Genomic DNA, 17,143 nt, shown 5'->3' on the forward strand with positions numbered 1-17,143 from the left:
ATAAACAAACTCTGTCTATACTCCATCCTGCTTCAATAGTGATGCTCCCTTTAATCTCAATTTGGAGAAACAGAAAAACAGTGAGTGGAGTGCCTTCAGGTGTTTTACTTACCCAGTGCTGTTAAGGTAGCTTTGACCAAGGCTGCAGTCCTTAGCTGGGGATGCTGGATTGTACCAGAAAGCTGGGACACACTGGCTCTCTCCGTGTCTCTCATAGCCATAGTCACTGTCCGGAAAATGAATATTGCAAAGTGATATAGATGCACAAATGCTAAAATACCCAGACACACACACACACAGAAACACATCCCTATAGCCATCCACAAGGCTGCAACACATTCTTTAAAACATTCCCAGTAAGGGCAAATATTCATAGTTTGAGAATTAATTTTTAGATTCAGAAATAAGCCCAAGACATTTAGAGTCTAGCCTATAAAAGAAATAGTGGATTATCAAATGGATATTCTAGGTTTAAAAAGGTACGGATATACATCATGTGGCAGGTACACTGGCTTGGGGTGGGCATGAGGGAGGCTATAAGCTTAAAATTATGTTTTGGATCACAGTGAAATTACTGAAAGAAGCAGATGACAACCAAGAAAATGACTTAAAAGGTCAAGATTCATTTATGTGTGAAGATTCCACATGTGTTATTGGAAATTCATTTCATTTTTATGTTTCCTGCAAATTCTCTCTCAAACACATATATACAGTTGCATTCACGTATATTCACGTATAGTCATTCAAACTTCTCCCAATTACATATAACTCAGGTCCCTTGTTTCCCTCAACTAACAAAACAAGACAAACCCTAAACTGTAGCTCTTTTCCATGGTTTCATAAAAGCCTACCCATAATAAAATGAAGAAAGAAAGCCAGGTCCCCTTCCCCTTTCCTCCCCATTACAAAATGAGAAATGAATAAACCAGTGTAGGAGAAGAGGGCCCCATCTGAAATCTAAAGGATGTTTCCTTACTTCTTGGAGCTTCATAGGCTCCCAGATATGTAATTGTCAGGGTAGAAAAAAAAGCAATGAAGTATTACTGCTCTGTAACCAACCAGAGGTCATTGAGGGTGCCATCGCTTGGCAGGAGAATTTATGCGTCTAAGTTAAGCATCCAAGGGTTTCCTGAAACCCACAGACTGTGCAGAGCAATCAGGACATTTGAATATCGATCCACTGAGTGTTAATGAAACATAAAACAGCAAGGGAAATCATTCTCTCTGAACCCACCCCTCCTTTGTTTCTCTGCCTCCATATTCTTTGAGCCAAGATTTAATGAAAGTCCAGTGAAATCAGAGGCCAATTGTCTATGTGTGTAACTAGAACAGGACTGAAAGGGAAATAGGAATAAAAGTTTAATTCCACATTTCTTTGTCTCTCAATATGTGCCCTGTGTGTGAGAGAAGTACAACAACCCCTATCCTCAAGGGGTTTTCAGTCTTTTAAAGATAGAGACACAATGAAAGAACAGAATAATGCACTATGAAGCAGAACACGGTATAAAACAGTATGAAACAGTGAAGATGTACCAAGTGTTAACAAGATTATATAAATGATCTTCCCAGTTTGATTCCACCCTCCTGTCCCACCATCTTGCTCCACACCAAACTCACATCTGAACACTCCAGGACAACCTTTCCACCCTCTTTGTTTATGTTATGCCCTTGGCATGGAACACTCTACCACCTTCTGTATTTGGTAGTTTTCTACCTATCTTTCATCAATATCTAGGTCAGATGAGACCATCTATGGTTCCCCAGACAAAATTTTTGTGGCCATAACATGTTCGGAGCACTGAGGTTATAAGAGAGCAGAGACCTCTGTTGGTTTTGTTTGCCAATATGAGTCTAGAACGAAACCTGGGCCACTGAAGGTATTAAATAAGTATTTACTGGGTGAATGGATACTCCAGTTACATTTTAGAATGACTGCACTAAATTATGCCATTGCATTTGGTCTGTCTCTACAGGAAGACTGGGAGCTCACAGTTCACTTTTCAGTGTGGACCACACAGAGCATCCCAAGTACCCAACAGCTGCCTGTGGAGTGAGTGTGAGCGAGCGTCATTCGAAATCGCTACACGGAAATGTGGAACTCAAGACCAGCTTTGATATGGCCATGTTTAACTGAAACTGAAAGAAAAGAAGGAGAAAGGGACCTATGTGACAAGTAAATCTTTTGTCGTGCCTCCTGATCGAGGACTGGCGATCTCCCAGCCTGAGACTTCATACGGACGTGGTGTTGTACCAGCTTGTAGCAGCCCATGACAGCCAACTTAAAATTTCAGGGATTTTGCTAGCTGTTTAATGGCTGGTAAATGCAACCATTATTAAAAATTATATGAAATTTCAATTAATAATTACATTTAGAAAGTAATAAATATTCAAAACACAGAAATTCCTTATCACTTTACTATGTAGTTTTATATATAATAATATCTATTGTATAGTATAAAATGTTATTACATATTATCATACTCTCTATGGTCTTGAGGTTACTTACATCTATGTATCTGTACACTAGAAATACTACACAATGCTGTGCTATTACTACACACCTCTCCCCAACTCTGCATTCACAAATGTCATGTCAGTAGCCTGAAATAGGCCATGGTGGGAATATTTATAGCAATCAGCAAATGCTGTTCATTGGGGCTTATTTATTTAGTTGTTTGCTCCCAGAGAGCCGGTAGTTAAACCTTTACCATCACACCACTGAATGTCTGATTTCTAAGCACTGTTTATCTGTAGAAACATGAAGGCTGTGGTGTGTCTGTATTACTTCTAGAAAATCCCCCAATTGCTTTATGAGCTAAATCTGTTGAATGTCCTGCTAATCTTAAGAAATTTAATAATCTTTGAAGGAAGTGTGCTCTCCTAAGCAGCTTTGGGAGAGAGAGAAATGCCTTGATGCTCTTCGCTAAATGTAACCATCTTTAGCAATGCTGTTCAGCTCTGCTACCTGTTAACCATACAGTAATTAAAAAGGGGGCATCAAGCGTGCTGCTTTGCCCCAAAGAGAAAAGGCACCTCATTAATATTTAATAACATTAATGGAAATATCACTGGTTGCCCCCAAGCTGTGGACTCCTTCATTAACTTCTGATGAATGCATATTAATTTCTCTCATATGGCCCAACCTCCCTCTCAGCTCTGGAGTCTGCATGATTTAGACAAACAAGCAGTTTCAGCTGCTGCTCCAGCTGCCTGGGGAAAGGCGTTTTTCTGTTGAATTATGAAGTTTGGAGAGAATGTACCAGGAAGGTTGAATTGCCTCAGGGAAATATGTTGCCACAGCTTCTTCAAACACTCAAAAACGATTTCCTTCAAGAAATGTTACCTCTGCGTCTCTCTTAAAAGGGTTTAAAACTTCTAAAAGTTTAGGGGAAAACTTGTCCATGTCTAGGAACCTGTATGTACAAATCCCATCCAGGGATCCAGGGAGAAGACTTAGATGATCTAAAGGAGGCATAGACAAGACAGCTTCAGAAATCAAAAGTCTTCTGCATGTCAGAACAGGAAAGGACACTTGTATTCCTAGGGTTCAACCCCTTCAGTTGGTTGATTGGAATGGAGACGCAAAAAGAGGAGAAATGACTTGGTTAAAGATTGTGTATAACTGACAATGACAAATGGAGGTGATAATCGAGACTCTTGACACCTGGTTCAGCATTAGGACAGTCCCAAGGGGCACCATTTCATCAGTAGGGATGGTCCTCTGGTCCCCAGGAATGACATTCTGAGACTCTTGGAGCCAGCCAAGAAGTCATGGTCTCTGCTGGCCTGGCTACAGGGGCTGTGCCCACAGCTCCATCGTAGCCCCAGTGACCCCCAGCTCCTCCATTCTCCCATTTGGCAGTTGGGATTCCAGGATCAGTGTTCCACAGGTGGCCCTGTCCCATTTTAGGGGTCAGCACAGCATGCTGGGTTTGGGATCAAGCAGAGAGAGGTTTTTTCTGGTAGGCACAGAATAAACACTCAACAAATAGAAGCAACCACGACATAAACAATGAAATAATACCCTCATCATTTCGCTAATGCATAAGCCTAAATACAACTGGAGAAAGACAATTACATCCAAACTATTTCAGAAATTGTTTGGAAAACCCAACAATCTTCCCTCAAGTATTTCTTCTAATCTAAGCCCATTTGGCCTATCCCTCCACTTGTATATCTGCTTTCCCTGCAGCGCTGCCTGTTTTCCTTGTACCTACTCAGCAGCAAGTCTACACAGCTCCACCACCACCTCCAGCAGGAAGCCGTTCGATCACTTCTCCAGTCCTCAGTGCTCAGGGCTCTCTTTGTTCTGACCCTTTCTAGCACCTACCAGTGCTGTCCGATAGAATTTTCTGTGATCATGGAAACATTTTATATCCATGCTATGCAATATGCTGGCCACTAATCACATGAAATGTGGCTAGGGAAAACAAAGAGCTAAATGTTTAATTTTATTTCATTTTAAGACAAATAGTCACATGTGACTAGTGGCTACTATAACCGGACAAGCATAGATCTGGATCATAAAATTCAGCATCTGATTATACTTTTTAGTATTTGCTGTTATGCCTTCTTTGAGTTCTGTAACTCTGGTTTACACATCTTTGAGTTTTCCACAATGCCTACCCTATAGAAAAAACATGCATGATTGTGTTCTATATGCAGACTACAAAGGGTTGAATGGATTTCAGACACACCTGAGTTTATGTACTGTGGCACCCCAAAAAATATTCTGCTCTACTTTCTATATCACCACCTGATAAACTAGCTCTGTGTATCTGGAACCATACTGAACATGGTGGAGAGTAAGACATCCTAAGGCTTAGGACTCTGAAATCATAACATTATTCTGAGTGAGTTATTTAACTTCTGTGTCTCCATTTATTCATCTCTAAAATGCCTATAACAACAGACTGTTATTTCAAGAGCTGTTTGAGAAAATTAAGTAAAATAATACATCTAAAGAACTTGGTACATAGTAGGTGCTCAGCAAAAGTTATTGCTAAGTAAATGGCTGGGTGAGCAAGAAAAGAGAACTACTAGGTGCAATCTCTGATCCAACCCAGTTTCTCACTGAACAAGTATATTTGGGTGTTTCAGAGGGCAACTCATTTCTAGCAGTCCTCATATGACTTTAGAGCAAGCCCTTTACATTACGTTTTCTGACTATCCACTGGTCTTGGACAAACTTAATTCTTAGGGAAGATTTGTTCCTGGCCCCTCACCAGTGCCATGGTGGAGGTTGCTGCAAAGTGCCTCCCTAGAGTAAGCATGAGGCTGGGAGGTTTACAAGGCTATTAAGCAGAAATATAATTTACAAAACATCATAATTTACGCAACATTCATACATGATTAACGCCTGCTCTGGATGGAAGTGTAAAAATTGTGAAAGCTAATGGTGTTCCACAAATAAACACTTTTGAGAATCTATAAAACCTTCCCTCTTAGCGCAGAGGAGGCGTACAGGTTGCTCTCCTTAAGTTTTCCACCAAAACCAAGATGTTTGATCATCCTCCCCAGTCTCCAAACCTCCCACCAACCCCAATCTGATTAAACTACGCAGGTTAAACACTCTCTCTGTTATCTCTGAGACCTAAAATTTGCCTGGACCATTCAAATGGCAATGACCTAATATGGCTTAGGGAAACAACTAAGTGGAAGATGCATGATAATTTCTTATACTGACTGAGCTGGGAGTTTCAGATTCCTTAGCTAATAACACTTCCTGGAAGGAAGGACCACTGAGGAGGACACGAGGCTATGTTTTCCAGCATGAGCAACAAAAACAAACAGACCAACTACATTTGATGGAAAAACTATATTTTTAAGCTGATAACTATGCTTATTGAAGTTAACTTAAAATCAGACCGTTTTAAAGACTCAGTCCCATTGTCCACAAAAATCACTGTAAAAATCCTGGAAATTTCAGAAATCAAACTGCCTATTCCATACTCAAGGGTAGTACAAAAATACTTTTTGGGCCACTCTTGATTTCTTTTTTATCTGGTGTTCTCAGTTTATGACCAGTAACCCAGCATCCAGCCTTGTGTGTCTGTTTCTCCTACTTCAGACTCAAGTGGTTCTTCTATCTTCTTTTTAATATGAGGTATGATTGGCTATAGAAAGACAAACATACAACGCCTTATATAACCCCACCAAATTCTATAAAGTCTTCTTGAATACCATACACCTATTACAATTCCAGTACTAATGGTCAAAACTACTTCATTTATAACTGTTTTAGAGTTAATGGAATATTTTATATTACACTTCATCAATAGCAGTTAACCTAGGTCATTTGAGGATGAGTTTTAATTTTAAAATAACTAAACTTGGGAACCCTATTTCTTCTGATACATAAAGTGAATCTAAAATAATAAAGACTTGTTTGATTTCTTGAGAAGTGGCATGATGTAGAGGAGAGAGCATGGTATAATATTTAGCTAGACTTGCATTTGAACCCAGCTCTTTGTCTCTCGGTTATGTGAACTTGGTCAAGTAATTTACACTCCAGATGCTCATTCTTCTCATTACAAATGTGGTAATAATGATGCTGACATTACGGGATCTTGGATCCAGGTAGTACTTCTACCAATGCAACTGTGAGAAGCACAGAACACCTTGCAAGGACTCCGCTGCTTTACTTATAGATGCATTCTGACAGCAATTCCAAAGAAAGGTTCAGAACTATTTTAAGCAATGCCACCAATATTAAAATAAATGGATAACACTCAAAGGTAAGACTTTGAAGATAGTGCTTATTTGAATGTATAAGCTCTGGTTTACTTGCTAAAAATACCACGGGGACCACTTAACCCTGAGGTACAAGATTAACAACAGCCGCAGCAACAGCTACCGTATGGATCCCTACAACACTAGGATAAATGCTTTGTGCACGTTAATGATATATATATTAATTCATTTATTCCTCCTAGAACCCAGTGAGATGCACGCTATGTATTTGTATTTTATAGCTGAGAAGGTGAAATCATAGAGATTAAGAGATTTTCCCAAGGTCAAAAATTGTGAAAATCAGAGCCGGGATTTTTTTCTAGACTCATAAATGTAATTGCTGAAGGAAATAAAAAATGTTTATGTTACGATTCTTTCTCTTTCTCAATTGTGTCTCAATTGTGAGGTTTCCCAACAATGGGTGAGGGAGTAGAGCCCAGAGAGACACAGGAGAAGATGCAGCATGACATACGCAAAGACAGTGCACCTCCACGGAGTCAGGGTACAGAAGGATACAAAGATGCCTGATACTCATGTGTGGAATATTTAGGTTGACATAGATATGTCATGAATCATAATCCTGAGTGGCCTACTGTATACATTGTTATGACTATTTTGCTGGATTGCAGTTAATAATTAAAAATTGTTCTTCCCAAGTGTGAAGATGTCTTTTGTTTTCAAAGGGTCAAAGTTGACACTGTCATTCACATTTAAGTTCCATTTAGCACAACCCATTGGAATGATTCTTCCTGAAGTTCAAATTTCGGAGGCATGTATTCAGGGATGAATCTCTATGACAGTCATCTGGCTGGCTTACAGTTACTAGCTATAGTCCTAGGAGGAAGTAGGGAACAAAGATGGCTTCCATCACAAACAAACCTTAAGAAACAGGTTATATGAAATGAGGATGGAAGAAGTAGTCAGGGGTAGCTGTTCTGCGATCATTTGGACTTACTTCTGTTATTCAACACCAGAAAAAGCCACTGTCACTGTCCTACCCCTTCCATGTTTATAGGCTCATGCCTGAGCCCTTAGCTTTTAACCTGGAATGGCTTATGAAAATATCTAAATTGAACTTCAACTTTTGATTGTGATGCAGAGGAAGAATTTATCCAGCTGGGATCAGATATGTACCCACTCCCAGAACTTGGAATGTTTTTGACTCTCCTAAAAGGAACAACATTTAGAAACATGGTACAAATATTTAATGCTTACTATTGGCTAAGTGCTGAGGATGCAATAATAATGACAGTCTAAAACTCCTGCACTCATAGCACTTACATGCTACTGGAGAAAGACAGGTGATAATAAAGCAATCGAAAAACATGATCACTCCATATGGTGAATAATACTTAGAAGATGATAAAAACAGGCCGAGGTTCTAGAGAGTGCCAGGATGTAGGTGAGATTAGATGGTCTCAGAAGGTATTTCTTAGGAGCTGATATTTTTAACTGAGACATGAGTGATCCAAAGGCTCCAGCCATGCTGAGATTTGGAAGAAATCCTAGCACACGCCATTTCCTCTGCTAGGAATGAGCCTGGATTAATTAAGGCACAGGAGATGATAGTATGGCTGCAAAATGGTGAACAAGGGAAGAATAGTAAGAAATTAAGGCACGATGGTAGCAGCAGAGGCCAAATCACTTGCAATGAAGCAAACCAAGAAGATTGGCTTATATTTTAAGAGAGGGGGAAGCCATCGTTGTGTTTTAAACTTAGGCATGATAAGATCCGATTTGGGTTTTTTAAATTTAATTTTGGCTGCTGTGAGGAGAATAGATGTTAGGGTGACAAGGGTGGAAGTAGAGAGAGAGTGAGTAGACTGCTGGAGGGATCTAGACAATGGTAGACATGGGTAAATGTGCTTTGAGTTAGAATGTCTTTTGGAGGTAAAGACTTGCATGGACTTGTGGATGGCTTGGATCTGAAGGTGAGGGAAAGGGAAAAATCAAGCTCTCCTGGGATTTCAACTTAAGTAACTGAATGGATATCTGCACTGGGGTGGGGATTCAAGAAGAATAAAAAAATCGCTTCCAATAGTGATGATTCAAGAAGAGTTCTGCTTCGGTCATATTCAGTTTGAAATCCCTGTGAGCAATTCAAGGGAAATGAACGCTGAATAGATTCTAGACAAACACAAATGTCCCCATGCTAGAGGAAAGGGAGGTCAAAGCTGGAGGTAAATATTTGCAAATTTATGAATCATTGGCTCATAGGTGAGATTTCACTTTGTTCTTTGTGGTTGTCATTGGAGGGGGGGAAAAAGAAATGATGATGAGAGTTCAAATGCAAGAGTACAAGCTGAGCAGACTTGTCTGGAGATTACTGCCCAAGGCAGTAGCTCCCTAAACTCTTGTCAGTGCCCAGCCCAACCTCTCTGGTACTTTCTAACACTGTTGCTAACTGAGATGAGAAGAAGTCTCCTTGGACATGCTGCTCTGATAGAACAGTGATCTTCCCAGTAAAAATACCTCCTTCTATCCCACCTCCACTGATGCAGACTTCCCATCTGGCTGAGGAAGTGGGCCAGTGGTTCCTCCACTAACTCCAACTTCATCTACACCCCCCAAACAGGTACATGTCTGGTAGGAATTGACAGTGAGATGCCAAGGGACTTACCACTCAAAGTCCCAGTCGGCACAGACACAGGGTTCTGAGACCACTGTCCCCGAGGCGTCTCGGCCCAGGGCACACTGAGCTCCTGGCTTGCGTTTCTTAAATATTTTCCTTTCTCCCATGACACAAGGCTCCCCCTTAGAAAGAAAGTTCACAATGAGAAAGGCAGACAAACACAAAGAAGGTGAAATAAACCAGCTTCTCAACAAGAAACTTTGGCCTATTCATTCTCTTTTGGCCACTCTATGTAGCAGTCTCATTCCCAGTAATCATTCTGGAGCTTTAAGGATAAAAAGGCGGCTGTCTTACGACCATACTACAGGAACAGCCTCCCTATGGGAGGCTAGCCTATCACGACTCATCCACCCCACTTGGCCAGGGATGTCTGCTCCATCCTATTTCTTTTCCATCTCCACAGGAATGCAAAGACTCCAGTCATCCTCACAGACCACCGGGCAATTGCCCAACTGACTTGAGCAAAAGTTCTAGTGGAAAGGTTCCCACTTCTGGCATACATGTACTTTTCATATCATCTTCGAGTAAAACTGAAGTGGACCCAAAAGTTCCCTCTCTACGATAAACAACCATGTCCAAATCTTTATTCCTAGTCAAGGGCAAAAAGAGCAGGAGAAGTTGGTACAACTTACAAGGACGCAGTGGTTCTAAAGAACACAGAAGCCTGACTGTACTGTGTACCGATAAATATCTGCCATTGCTAGAGGCCCTAAGCCCCAGCCCTCACCCTTTCTCCGTGGCTCTGTTCCCAATATTCTGAGGCCCCTTCCTTCAGGCTGGCCTGAGAAATGCCCTCACTCTCCTCATGGGAAGGTAAAATGATAGATCCATTCTAGGGTCTCCTAGCTGTCTGGGCTTCTTTCTCCATGGATAGAGCTAAAACCCCAGGTTATCATTGTCACCTCTCCCCCCTGTTCTCAGTGATTTCAATGAATAGATCAGGATACCAGGATGCAAATGGTCCCAAATACCATGTACTGGACCTGGATGTGTGGGTTTCAACCCTTCCCCCAAATCCACCATTATCCTCCACTGGCCCCACTGCCTTCCTCTACCAAATGGGGAGGCCCAGGTATGACTAACCAGGGCTGCAGTAGCTCCTCGCCTGGAACCAGTACTTCGCTCTGCCCCGTGGGGTGTACCTGATTGAGCAGGTGCCAGGTGTAATAATCTTCCTTGGTGCAGCGCCGGCTGAAGATAGATTTGTAGTCCACTTTCACCAACTGCCATTCAGAACGGAGGCTGAAGTGGCCAAAAACTCTGAGTGTTCAGGGAAGGGATAGAAAGACAAGCAGAAAAAGCCTTCTTATCAGTCACAAATGCACAAAGACTGGAAGGATAGAACACTGAGTTGCAGTCTGGAGTTTAACTGCTTCTCCCAAAGTAAGTTATATGAAGGTCATTGAGGAGAAAGGTCACTGTCCACGTAACTCCAGCCAATTGACATAGCAATTCACAGTGGGTTTAAAATCTCTCTCTTTTTTTTTTATTGCAAAAGTAATATATATGCTTTACAGGACATATTCATAATATAGAAACATATGGAGAAGGAAAAAAATTTACCCAAGAGTCCAAAATCCTCCACCCAGATAGAATTGCTGTTCACATTTTGACATACAGCCTTTTTCCTCCTTAATTACAAGCATTGGCATTTTGTTTACTGATGTCCACTGACAGGGACTCAATTTCCTCATCTGTAAAGTAGATCATATGTGTGTATGTTAGGGGGAGGAGTGGGTTAGCTAATCTAAAGTGTGACCCTGCCAATTACAAAATTCTGACTGAATCTAAGTGTGTTTTAGTTGAAATCTCCATTGCTTAATTCACATGACTACCACCTTCCTTCCCCCTTCCCTGAGAAATCTCAGGAGTCTCATATAGGAAACTCATATTTATGGATAGCAAAGAAGCACACCATCTGCGTGACTTAGATAATCAATACTGACCTTTTCAAAGCCCAGCAGTTGATAGCCCTATAAATATGAATAATCAATCGTTTCTAGAAAAACAGATTGATCGTCCATACTCCACTTGGATGGCATGTCTTGTAATTACAATGCAAGACATCTATCACAGTGATATAAAGGAAAGACCAATCATGCCGGGAACTTAAATCAACTGAAGTCTTTCACGGAATTGGATGGCTTCCATTTCATCAAGACTTATTCATGTTCCCAGCCCTGGAGTCTCTTCTCTCCAAGTTAAGATACTTTCATGGTGACACCAAGAGACTAATTCTCTTCAAGGAACATTTCCTTCTGCAATCTGAAAGATGAGGATGCTTTGGGAGGGGGAGGGGCTGACTAAAATTGTGAATTGGGGAAAGAAATAGGATTATTGTGTAGCACATACAACTTAAAATACATCTCAGGAAATGACTTTTAATGTCCTATAGATAAAACATTAAATAAAACTTTCTAGAGCTTTGTCTAAAAGAAGATTAAACAGACTATGAAGGAAAGGCTGACGGTCTCTCCTGTTGTAAAACTCTATGGTCTTTGTATGACTCTTAGCTTAGCATTGGGAAGTAGAAACCACAGGACTCGATATCCTGGATTGTGTGATTAACAATGTGTGGAGCAGAGTGAACATAAATATCTCCTCTGGTTCTCTCCGTTCTCTTTCTTTCTTGCTATATCCAGTGGTCTGCAAATCCAATATATCCATGACAGGTCTCCACTAAGGTAATTCTACCATTCAGTTCTTGTTCATTTCATGGAGTAGTCATGAGCCAGTCCATTTTCAATCTTTAACAAAAGTTATCCGATTTAAAAAAAAAGTCCTCTTGTTTTAAAAGAAGAGAGTTAAGTGGAAAGCTCATCAGGTAAAAAAGAAAAAAGAGAGAGAGAGAGAGAAAGAGAGAGAGAGAGAGAGAGAGAGAGAGAGAGAAAAAAAAATCAGTGGGAGAAGACCTTGATAAATATCTTCTTCCCTAGCTATCCAGCCCCTCCAAATCCTGCCACATTGAAATGCCACCTTCTCTAGTAAGTCTTCCTTGATTGGAGTACTCAGTAGCAGGATATTAGTGATGCTAAACCAAACACTTCTGCCAACTCCAAATAGTTTACAGTTATTTCATGGATCACAAAATACATCATGTCAGATTAATCCCATCCCTTTCTATGGAAGGATGAATAGACAGACAGAAGAGGGAAATACGAGGCACATGATTTACCTATCAGCAAGGCATCTGACATTATCTGCCATAGCAATCTTGAAGAAGAGATGAAAAAATATGAGCCAGGCGATAGTAAAATTATGTGGCTGAACGGTACCTAATTAAGGCATTAAAATCAACCAGGAGGGAGGGTGTGAGTAGTCCGCTCCAAGGTTCAGCTGTCCGCTCTTTCTTGTTTATCATTTTTATTAATAACTTGAAGACATGAAAATAATGGTCAGCAATGGAAATCACATATGCTGATGACAAAAAGCTGGAAGAAACAGTCAATATACTTGATAGCAGAATCAGGAACCAAAAAGGTCTTGACAAAATGAGAGACAGACTAAATTTAATAACATGTGAAACAGCAGGAAGAAATGTCAGGTTCTCCCCTTGACAATTACATAAGTATTGGATGAAAGAAACGGGGCTTGGTGAAGCTTAAACAACAATAATAATAATGGTAGCTTAAGAGTTTTCATATACAATGTAATTAATATAAGTATATACTTCAAAGAGACCAAAAATATTAAAGGTGATCTTAGAATGCATTAATTAATACAGAATTTTTTAATATTACCTAGAGCAAAAGAGACAATATCTTGGTCCATTCTACATTAATTAGATCACAAAGAAAAACTGTAGTTAGTTTTAGATGTCACCATTCAAGAATGATATACAGTATACTAATGTATAGTACACATAGCGGCTGTGGTGGTGATAGTGGAATTTGAATCTCCCGAAATTTTAAATAAAAATATGCATTTATTGGCATGTGCATTTATCTATGGAGAAATTATATATGTTTATCAGAATTTCTTTTTTCCCCTTTTTAAAATTGAAGCTTATTAGGGTGACAATGGTTAGTAAAGTTATATAGGTTTCAAGTGTACAATTCTGTAATACATCATCCATATATCACATTGTGTGTTCACCACCCAGAGATTTTCAAAGGGGTTCACAGATCCCAAAGTTTAAGGACCACTGACAAAAAGAGTGATTAAGATGGTGTACTGAAATGAATAGTGGCTCCCCAAAGAGATATGACCATGTTCTAGTCCCTGTAAAACCTGTGAATGAGACCTTATTTGGAAAAAGATCTCTGATTTGTAAGTAAGTTAAGGATCTCTAGATGAAATCATCCCGGATTATCAGGGGGAACCCTGATTCCAATGACAAGTATCTTTATAAGAGTTACAAAGAAGAGAGACATGTAGAGAGGATAAAGCCATGCAAAGACAGACGTAAAAAAGAGAGCAGGCCATGTGAAGACAGAGGCAGAGATTGGATTTATGAGGCCACACGCCAAGGAACAACTGGAGCCACCAGAAGATGAATAAGCATAGAACAAATTCTCCCCTAGTGCATGAGAGGGAGGGATGCCACTGTGATCTTGAACTCTGGCCTCCAGAACTGTGAGAGAATACATTTCTGTTCTTTTAGCCATTCAATTGGTGATGATTTGTTAGAGCAGCCAAAGGAAATTAATACAGATGGTGATATGACTTGAGATCACTTTTCACCTATCTATCTAAGAAGTGGTATTAAAAATTATGGCTAGTTAACCTGGAGATGGCTTAGGAAGGGCAGGAGAAGGAAGACCAACGAGGGGCACTCTAGGGAGATATCTTGAATGAAATAAATAAAATAAAATAAAAGTGTGAAAGTTTACAAAATGTGAGCGATCTTTCTAATAAAGTTGCCCAGAGATGGAAAGGAATGCTCAAGAGTAAGGAAGCATAAAACTTCAAGCTCGGGCTTAACCACTTCTCAGGACTGATGTTGAGAAGGGTGCAAGCATCACCCAGGAGCTTGGCTTAACTGACCCTGAGCATCTAAGGATGTCCATGTTATTGGTCTTCCCAACTCTTTGGGATATCTATTTATGATCTCGGAGTGTTCATTTCAGGACGAAACACAAAAACAGGTGCGCAGTCAGGACTTGTGGACTAATTCAGAGTCTTCTTTTCTGCGATCTTGGCAGGTACATGCCTTTCATCTATATTTCTTGGGCGTCTATCCCAAATTTTCTTACACTGTGTGCCCCAGGTTTTTCCCAAACTGTAAATTGATATACTAATATTATAAATTTGAAGTGTTCTAGTTTTCTCTCCTATGTGGTCACTTCCATATGGCCGGTGTAAAACTTTAATCATTGAATGTTAGGATTATGAGCTTTCCTCATTTTCTTACTGGACCCCAACTAAGATAGGTTGGGGGAAACCCGTTAACAACTTTCAGACATTAATGTACTCCCCATCTCTCCATTCATTATCAGTTCTGGAAAGAAGAATGTTCATTGTGGGTCCCCTCTTGTGGAACATAATTGACTCCAACACAGGGTTTCTCATTTGAACAGATCTAGCTTCCCTAATTCTGTTCAATATTGCATTCATTCATTGCTCTCCTGATTAGAGCTCATGGAAGCTAAGAAAATGGCAGAAACACAGCAAACTAAGCAGGATATAAAATAAGGACTAATTTAAATTCAAGCATTTCTCATTTCTTTTCATAACTACACTTTGAACAAATATTAAAATTCACAACAGGATCTGTGGAAGTGAGCACCCAGCATAGAAATTAGGGTGATCATCATCAGAAACCATGTCCATCACTTTGGGGTAATAAATATTGACAAGGTCCATTTGGTTCTGGATTGGGAAAAGAGAAATCCCAGACTGCTTCTAAATACTACTACTACTACTACTATTAACAAGAAGAAAAAGAAGAAGGAGAAGAAGACGAAGAATATCAAGTTTTGAGATAAAACTTTCTTATCCAGTAGAAATGTTTCTCTAAAGTTAGGGAGCTTCTCACCAATAAAGTAGGTGCAGTGTACTCATCCCACTTGTGGTAGCTTTTGGAGAACAAAGTGGTTCATATGTCAAGTGAATATGAAAACCAAAAAGATGGGTGGGACAGAGGAATGAAAGACATGGAACATCTCTAAAAGGATCATGTGATTCCCAAATCAGGTGCTACGTTTTCCAGAAAGTCTGTGACTATTCCAGCAACATTGAGCTCTCTTTCCTCAGAAGCTCAAATGGCCCTGATATCTCTTGACCACAGGTTCTCCACTGTCTGAATCAGAATCATCTAGAAGGCTTGTTAAATATAGGGTTGTCCCACCCCCAGACTTTCTGAATAGTATGTTTTAGGTACCTGATTGTGCAATTTTAATAAGTCCCCAGGTGATACTGATGTTGCTGGTGCCAGGACCAGCCTTGCGAAACAGTGCTCTAGACCACTAACTCAGCATTTCTTAATTTTCTTGTACTGATGGTCAAATTTTTGTCAACCAGTTAGAAAGCTCCTAAGGCTGAGAAGGATTCTTGTACTTTGTACCCCACAGAGCCTTTCAACAGTAATTGCTTGACAAAAAATGGCTAATTGATTACTGAGTGTCAATGGAATAAGGCACTTCTACCGGGTGGTTTCACTTTCAAGTCTTTGGCAAAAAGAAGCTAATTCCTAGTCAATCCACAGTCCCATTTCCTTGCAATTACCAAGATAAACTATTTTGACCTCCTTCAGAAATGCATTCCTAGTCCCCCCTTTTCACTCAAAGTCTATTTTTACCAACACAACCAAAACCCTATCGTGTAAGATAATGTATGTGAAAATCTTGAGAATCTCAATGGACAACAAATGTTTATTACCATCACCATTATTCTTATTACTGGAACCCCATGGAATCACACACAAGGCCCTGCTCAGCAAGAGCTTTCCATAGGTTTGGTTCAAAATCCTTTGCTTCAAGGTACACACTAACCTCAAATAGAGGGGCTTTCTGAGAGAGAGAGAGAGAGAGAGAGAGAGAGAGAGAGAGAGAGAGAGAGAGAGAGATCGTCTGTAGAGCCTTGGAGAAAGTACATACCTCATTCACAAATCCAGGTGACTGGAAACAGGTAGCCTACCCTTTAGTTCCCCTGTAGAAGTTGCTCCCAACTACAGGACAAAATAAATGAATTCCCTAAGCCATTTCTCAATATGTGAATTTTTAGAAAAAAATCTATTAGAAATTATTACTTCTAGTTTTCTTTTTCTTTTTACCTTGCCACCTAGATTTTTTTCATGAGAGTTTTTGGCTCCACTCAAGATTCACCTTCTTGGGCTCCACAAATCTAAGAGTCACTCTCTCTCTCTCTCTCTCTCTCTCTCCTTCCTCCTCTTCCTCCTCCTCCTCCTCCTCCTCTTCCTCTCTGGTGCTGAATGTCTACACCACAAAGGTGACTCTGGTCACAGAGTATTATCCTGTGCTTTTGTGCTATTATTTCACTTGTACCATGCAGGTGGTCTGGGCATGACAGCAAAGTACTAGGCAAGGAAATAGAAGACTTGTCTTTCCCTACTCCTCATCTGCCACTAAATCAGCTAGCTGGGTAACCTTGAGCCGACGACTTCATCTTTCAAGCTTCCTTAGAGGAGATGATTTTTAATCAGTGACATATATACTCAAAGGATGGGATGCAGAAACAATCTAGACATAATGTGGCCCTTTCAGGATAATTTCTATGAGTTATTTTCTTTCAATCCCTATGTTTGCCTCCAGGTGTACAAGCTATCTATCTCCTGGTGACCCCATACACAAAGGATTTATCTAGTCATTCATCTTTGTC

At 40.2% G+C, this 17,143-nt stretch overlaps 1 protein-coding gene across 1 annotated transcript in view; it reads right to left on the minus strand.

Annotated features, from left to right (window-relative positions):
• The window catches only part of SORCS3 (sortilin related VPS10 domain containing receptor 3), a 538,724-nt gene that overhangs the window by 34,609 nt on the left and 486,972 nt on the right, over window positions 1–17,143 (minus strand). Inside the window, exons 15-17 of the mRNA XM_019725085.2 lie at window positions 10,507–10,624; window positions 9,353–9,486; window positions 113–226 (exon numbers count right to left, since the gene is read on the minus strand). Of these exons, the coding sequence (XP_019580644.2) occupies window positions 113–226; window positions 9,353–9,486; window positions 10,507–10,624 (366 nt within the window). The remainder of the gene's footprint in view (window positions 1–112; window positions 227–9,352; window positions 9,487–10,506; window positions 10,625–17,143) is intronic.

The sequence above is a fragment of the Rhinolophus sinicus genome, linkage group LG07 (genome assembly GCF_036562045.2).
Source record: "Rhinolophus sinicus isolate RSC01 linkage group LG07, ASM3656204v1, whole genome shotgun sequence".
Taxonomy (NCBI): Eukaryota; Metazoa; Chordata; class Mammalia; order Chiroptera; family Rhinolophidae; genus Rhinolophus; species Rhinolophus sinicus.